This window comes from Chrysochloris asiatica, unplaced genomic scaffold, assembly GCF_000296735.1.
Source record: "Chrysochloris asiatica unplaced genomic scaffold, ChrAsi1.0 scaffold00045, whole genome shotgun sequence".
In the NCBI taxonomy this organism is placed as follows: domain Eukaryota; kingdom Metazoa; phylum Chordata; class Mammalia; order Afrosoricida; family Chrysochloridae; genus Chrysochloris; species Chrysochloris asiatica.
In genome coordinates this window covers 7,722,814-7,730,551 of record NW_006408563.1, presented here as the reverse complement: position 1 = coordinate 7,730,551, position 7,738 = coordinate 7,722,814, and the positions used below count along the sequence as shown (strand labels likewise).

The following is a 7,738-nucleotide window of genomic DNA, read 5'->3' as shown; positions in this document are numbered from 1 at the left end:
AGGTTGGCCCAGGATCGGACATTGTTTCATTCTGCTGTGCATGGGGTCGCTATGAGTCGGTTCCGACTCGATGGCACCTGACAACAACAACAAGGCAGCACTGGAGGCTGCATCATCTATGCCAAGAAATTTGGAAGACAACTACCTGGCCAAGTGACTGGAAGGTATCTATATTTGTGTACATTTTAAAATCGAGGCGACCCAACAGAATGCAGAAATCATAGGATATTATCTTTAATATTGTATGGAAGAAAAATCTGACTCAACACAAAAACAGCTGCAACCATACATTGACAGGGAACTGTCAGAGGTTCAAGCCAGATTCAGGAGCGGATGTGGAACAATAGATATCACTGCTGACGCGACATGGATCTTGGCTGAAAAGTAGAGAATACCAGAAAGACTACACAATGGCTCTCAATTGTGTGGATCATGACAAACTATGGATAATATTGCAGAGAATAAGTGTCCTGGAACACTTAATTGTGCTCATGAACAACCTGTATATGGACCCAGAGGCAGTTGTTAGATAAGAACAAGGGAACACTGGATGGTTTAAAATTCGCAAAGGTATGCGCCAGTTGTATTCTTTCAGCATATTTATTCAATCTGTATGTTGAGCAAATGATCAAAGAATCTAGATTATATAAAAAAGAATGTGGCATCAGGATTGGAGGAAAACTTGTTAACAACCTGTGATACACAGATGATACACAACCTTGCTTGATGAAAGTGAAGAACACTTAAAATACTGATGAAGATCAATTTAAATGGTTGTGAGGACAGTGAGAGAAGTGGGGAATTTGAAACATGTGTTAGAAACAGAATCGACAGGACTTGGTAACCAATATGGATATAAAGAGTAAGCATTATAAAATGACTCCCGAGGGAAAGTGTGCAGCAGATAGTGAAGCAGCAAATGAGTAAAGGGAGCCCTAAAGATAGAAACAAAATAGCTGAGTCTTTTCTTAGGAAAACTCCTTTCCTCTACGCCAGCCCTCTTGCCTATAGGACTACCCTGAAACCGGCCTCCAGAGCTGTTCCTTTCTCTCTCGTCATCTCTGAACCCACAGGAACCTGAATGCATCAAGGTTTGCTTTTCTATAACACCTCCCATAGCGGAAGAAACAGTATCACCTGCCCTAGTTAGAGGAAGCATAGCAGATCACACATTTTAAAAATCACTCTGTGATTTTCTACACAGAGAAGACTCTGGAGAAAGTTGAAGAAGGAAATGTGGGGTATGGAGGAGGACACAGGAAAACAGCCCTTGTTTCACTCTTGTTCCCAGACGACAGTGACAATTTTAATTATTTTTCTAGTTGAACACTGTGACTTCAGATTTAATTTAGAAGTAGTAGTAGCTTTTGTTGTTGTTGTTCAGTGCCACAGAGTCAGTTTTGATTCATAACAACCTTGTATAGGGTTTCTGAGACTGTAAATAATTACAGGAGCAGAAAGTCTCATCTTTCCCCTGTAGAGCAGCTGATGGATTCCAACTGCTGACCCTGTGGTTAGCAGCTGAATGTGTAACCCGCTACACTACTAGGGTTCCTTTTAATCTAGTAGTGCTGAACTTAAAAGTGATCTTGTTGATGATTTTAGCATCAACAAGTACATAGCTGTGATTCACAAAGATCAAATAAGACACATGCCTTTGTAGATAGATACTTACTGTTGAAACCTCCAGTAGCATGAAGGCCAAGGTCAAAGAGTTGTGAAGGAAGAAATCCCGAAGAATGAGCAAGAGGCTCAGATCCAACAGAAAGTTCCTGGGACATGGGACTGGCATTAGGGCTCCCAAATTCAGTCTGGCATTCTTGGGTACATTCATTGGTACTTGAAGAACCAGGACTTAGGAGATTGTTCAGAAAAGAAAACTCTTTTTCATAATCCTCTCTCTCCAATGAGTCCACAAGGAGATCTTTTGCAACTATTGAGTGAAGATACAAGCAGAAACATTTTTCTTTTCTTTCTGAGGAAGTAATAGTAGGGCAAATAAAATTTGCTTCATTGCTGTCATATCTATTAACACAATTTTTAATGAGACACTAAATTGAAAGCCTATATGAAAAGTTATTTCTAATTTGATGGGATAAAGATTGACATCACCATATTCATAACAGTTAGGACACCACTTATCGACAGTTTGCAGTACAATGGAGGTTTGAGAGGGGCTATGATTCAGGAAGCTAAGCCATGGGTATTTTAAATACCAGCAGGGTCACACATGGTAGACAGGTTTCAAGATGAGCTTCCAGACAAAGACAGACTAGGAAGAAGGAGAGACGAACTACTTCTGAATATTTAGTCACTGAAAACCTTATGAGTAGCAGTGGAACACTATCAGATATAGTGCCAGAAAATGAGCCCCTCAGGTTGGAAGACACTCAGAATGCGACTGGGGAAGAGCTGCCTCCTCAGTGTAGAGTTGACCGTGATGACGCAAATGTAGGAAAGCCCGTGAGAGTAAAGTCCTCAGGACCTTCATTTGCTGATGAGGCACAACTCAAAATGAAGAGAAACAGCTGTAAACATCCATTAATAATCAGAACATGGAGTGTAAGAAGTATGAATCTGGGAAAATTGGAAATTGTCAAAAATGAAATGGAATGCAAAAACATTGATATCTTAGGCATTAGTGAGCTGAAATGGGATGGTATTGGCCATTTTGAATCTGACAACTACATAGTTTATTATGCCAGGAATGAAAAATTGAAGAGGAATGGTGTTGCATTCACTGTCAAAAAGAACATATACAGATCAGTAATGAGGTACAACACTTTCTGTGATAGGATGATATCCATGCACCTAGAGGGAAGACCTGGTAGCTTCAAGGTCAGCAGTTTGAAACTACCAGCGGTTCCACGGGAGAAAGATGAGGTGTTCTGCTCCTGTAAAGATTTGCAGCCTCGGAAACCCTGTGTAGGGTCACTATGAGTTCGAACCAACTCCATGGTACTTAACAACAACAGGGAAGACCAGTTAATACCATTATTATTCAAATTTACACACCAACCACTAAAGCCAGTGAGGATGAAATAGAAGAATTCTACAAACTTCTTCAATCTGAAATTGATCAAACATGCAATCAAGATGTATTGATCATTACTGGTGATAGGAATGCAAAGTTGGAAACAAAGAGGAAGGATCAGTACTTGGAAAATATGGCCTTGGTGATAGCAATGATGCAGGAGATTGTATAACAGAATTTTGTAAAACCAATGATTTATACATTTCAAATAAATTCTTTAGACAGCGTAAGAGATGACTATATACATAGAAGAGATGACTATATACATAGACCTCACCAGTTGTAACACACAGAAATCAAGTTGACTATATCTGTGGAAAGAGAAAGTGCAAAAGCTCTATATCCTCAGCCAAAACAAGGCCACAGGCAGATTGTGGAATAGACCATCACTTCCTTATATGCAAATTCAAACTGAAGCTGAAGAAAATGAAAACAAGTCCACGAGAGCCAAAATATGACCCTGAATATATCCCACCTGAATTTAGAGACCATCTGAAGAACAGATTTGATACATTAAACACTTAAGACTGAAGACCAGAAGAGTTGTGGGATGACATCAAGAATATCATACAGGAAGAAAGCTATAAGTCATTGAGAAGTCAAGAAAGAAGTTAAAGATCAAAATGGATGTCAGAAGAGGCACTGAAACTTGCTCTCCAATGTAGAGATGCTAAAGCAAATGGAAGAAATGAGAAGGTACAAGAGCTGAACAGAAAATTTCAAAGGTCAGCTCAAGAAGACAAAGTCAAATATTACAACGAAATATACAAAGATCTGGAGTCAGAAAACCAAAACGGAACACACTCAGCATTTCTCAAGCTTGGGAAACTGAAGAAAAAATTCCAGCCTCAACTTTCATTATTGAAGAATTATCTGAGCAAATTACTGAATGATGCAGAAAGCATCAAAAGAAGATAGAAGGATGAGCACAAACAAGATGGTGGAGAGGGTGGAAGTGCAGTGAGGAGCTCCATCAGCAGCAACAAAGAATACTGGACCAAGCAGGCTCAGGGGATAGTGCCAGAACTCTGAACCACATATAAAGGATTTAGAAGGTTGGAAGGCTTACAACTAGAGAAATTTATAGCAGAAGCAAGAAATCCATTGCTTTCTAATTCAAGACACTCAGCTGATCCCAGAGCCACTATCTTGGGCGAGACCAAGCAGGGGAAGGATCACAGCAGCCACGGACTCTTGACAGACTGTGGAGATAAAGGTGTGGACATTCTTTTGTTTTGTTTTTTTCTGGTATCTGTTCATTGGTCTCTCACTGTCTGCGCACTTCCATTCTGGTGACTATAGGGGGTGCCTGAGTGAGTGGAACCTCACTCCCACTCCCAGAGGGTTCTACTACATATGTGTATAGATCTCCTCGAAATTTAAAGCAACAGTTTTCACTTAAAACCAAATGGCAGTGAAAAAGGGCCACAGCCAGCCTGGAATTATTTATCATTTGGGAAAAAGCCTGAAAGGGGATTGTGGAATGGGACAGGCTAAAAGGGAAACAGGCTGAAAATTAAATCCAGAGTTACGTCACAATCACGAACAGTGACATCTTGAATTTTTCAGGAAGAAGGGATGCCCATATCCTGATTACATCTACCTGGAGGCAATTAAGGCCACAGATAACTCCTGAATATGCCCAAAAAACAGGAGCAGATGACAATATTAGCATATGTCCAGAAACGAGATAAAGTGACTGAGGCAAATGAGCTGGAAGTAGACCTACACTCCATACTGGAAGATGGGCAGGCTTTGGAAATGCCTGAGAAGGAATTCAGAAAAATGATTATAAAATGTAACAAAACACTATACAATGGAGTTGAGAAAAATCAGAAGTCAGGAAAGCGCTACAGGAACCATCAATAAAATAGATACAGCAATGGAAACAATTCAGAACCTACAGAATGAGATCCAAACCATTAATAATAGAATATCAAAAATGGACAATACACTGAAAAAGCAAAGGAGTAGAATCAAAGAGTTAGAAGCCAGAACTACTGAGCTAGAAGATAAATCTCTCAACACTACTAAGACAGAAGAGCAAACACAAAAAAGAATTTTAAAAAAATCTGAAGAAGGCTTAAGATTCACATTGGACAACATAAAGAGTAATAACATAAGAATTATCTGCATTCCGGAACAGGAAGAATCACACAAGTCATCTGCATTCCAGAACAGGAAGAATCACACAAGTCCACAGAGGAGATAGTTGAAGAGCTTCTGGAAGAAAATTTTCCTAACATCGTGAAAAGTGAAAAGATAAGCATTCAAGAAGCTCAACGAACCCCAGGAAGGATAAACCCTAAAAGAAAATCACCAATACATATAATAATCAAGCTCTCCAAAATCAAAGATGAGGAGAGAATCCTGAAAGTAGCTAGGGAAAAGAGAAGTGTAACATACAAAGGCAAGCAAATCAGATTAAGCTCAGATCTATCAACAGAAACCATGTAAGCAAGAAGGCAATGGGGAGACATATATAAAACTCGGAAAGAAAAAAAAACTGCCAACCAAGAATCCTCTACTCAGTAAAGCTGTCAATCAAATACAAGGGTGTAATCAAAACATTCCAGGATAAACAGAAGTTAAGGTATTTTGCCAAAGCCAGCGCTGCGATGAAAAACATCCTAAAGGAAGTTCTGAGGATTGAGAACCAACAAGAACAGACAACAACCAGAGAATGACGTATGTGGCAGCATCACCCTGAACTCAATCAACAAATGGAAGAGTCAAGAACAAAATAAAATGATAAGAACAGAGGATCCAGGAGGTCAGTCTATGATCAAAACATTTACAATATGAAAGAAGATAAACACAGAGGAACAGAGATCCAGGTGGTGGGAAGGTCAGGTAGATTACAGGATAAAATAAACTGTCTTAAATGAAGGGAAGAGTTAATAGAATATAAGATAACCACAACAGTGGGTATGGGTGGGAGGTTTAGTTCAGGAGTTGGAGAGGGCAATACAAGAAGGAGGAGGAGGCAGAAGAACAAGATAGATAGGGGAACGTTGAGAGGTTTGCATGGCCTAAGAGGGACAGACGTAAATAGTGATGCATGCTCACCTTTGGAACAAGAGGGCTCTGCGATACAGGGATCTAGGCATAGTTTGAAGAGGGGAAATAATAGTAAAATGTTTGACTGTCTTATGAATATTGGTTTCCCTTGCCTACTATTGTAAAATTGTACTATTGTGTGGGATAGAAAGGAATGTTGGGAAACATGATTACAGAAAAATTGTAAGCTGACTTTAGCCAATAACTGATTAGAATACCTAAAAGGGGTTCTAGAACTAGCCCAGTGAAATAGACCTCTTGCAAAGCCTTTGCAGAGTATTGGACCTAACGTGGAATCCTGAGTCCCATCCAGAACCTTCTGAGGTGGGACATCCCCACTAGAAAGAACAAGCAGTCCAGCCTGGAATAGCTACAGTGACAGAAGATACATTTTCAAAGAAAGATCATCAGGAAAAATGCAAAACAAAAATGTCAGCATGACTGCCAATACAAGAATAAGCAAGCAGTTCGCCAAGAAGCCATCAAGGCAAGCAATCAAGTTCTTACAGGACAAACCCCCCTCTAAGTTTGGAACTCAAAGGGAACACATGAGCAGGCATGTAAGCTTGTTGGAGACCACATTGGGCTACTGGTGAGTGAAGAGGGGGAAAGACAGCAATAAAGAAATGGGCCGAGTTCAACCACAGTCCATTGACTCCCATTGACCTGGAGATGAGACAGAGATGAGGAAGGGCTGGTTGGTCCAAAGTGTGGTGAGACCTAAGGACACTTGAGCCCATGGACAAAGACATAGCCACAGAGGGCTAGAGATGAAAGTGAAGCATCCAACTGATATGAAGTGAGGGGAGATGCACAAGAACACTCAAACTTGCAGACAGTACCCATTTGACCTAGGCTCGACAGCTTGATAATCAGAACTAGAGAAAGATTACAGAAAAAAAAATTTTTTTTTTAAATAAAGGCAACAAGGGTAAATTGCTACAATTTGATGAACCTGACCTACACTCATGGAGGTAGTAGCTCTAAATACCAACAGAGAGGGAAGGAGTCTTCACATCAAGTATCAATGCTATCCCCCACCCCCCTCTGTACACAGGGTAGATAGAGATGGGCAACTTAGATACTGGCTACCTAAAAATGAAGGGGCAATAAAGGCATGAAGTGACTGGCTTACAAGGTTTCGAGTGTGAGTTTAGTTTAAGAGTATGGGGGGAAAGAAAGAGTCCCCACTGAATAGTTTTCATCATGTCTAGATGGGTCTGGTGAAAAGAGATGGGGATAAGATTTGTATGATTCAATAGTGAATAATTGTTATCATGACTAATTGTGACTCTCATAATTGTAAAGGTAGAAGTTTTGTAACAAAAACAGGGGAGTGGTTAATCTTACAGTCCAGAAAACAGAGGACCCTAGGGCCATCAAGGGAGAAGGGCACAAGCAGAATGAGGGACCTTATCCAGAGAAGCAGCGACACCAGAGTTGGAGACAGATATGGGGTCATGGAGAGGGGGAACAGCTAAGGATTCTAGATTCATGGGAAGAGAGGGCTTAGAGCTGGTGGTCAGGATGCAGACTTGCAAGATGTGCCCATTGGAGATGTAAATTATTATATATGCCTTAGTGTTTTGTTTTTTAAAAAAGCTAAAGTGTGTATGATTATAATCATTGTAATGAAGCAAGGTA

General features: G+C 40.2%; 1 protein-coding gene across 1 annotated transcript in view; it reads right to left on the bottom strand.

Moving 5' to 3' along the window:
* Positions 1–7,738, bottom strand: part of ICA1L (islet cell autoantigen 1,69kDa-like) — a 65,087-nt gene that overhangs the window by 21,310 nt on the left and 36,039 nt on the right. The window contains exon 9 of the mRNA XM_006862027.1: positions 1,676–1,933. Coding sequence (XP_006862089.1) covers positions 1,676–1,933 — 258 coding nt within the window. The remainder of the gene's footprint in view (positions 1–1,675; positions 1,934–7,738) is intronic.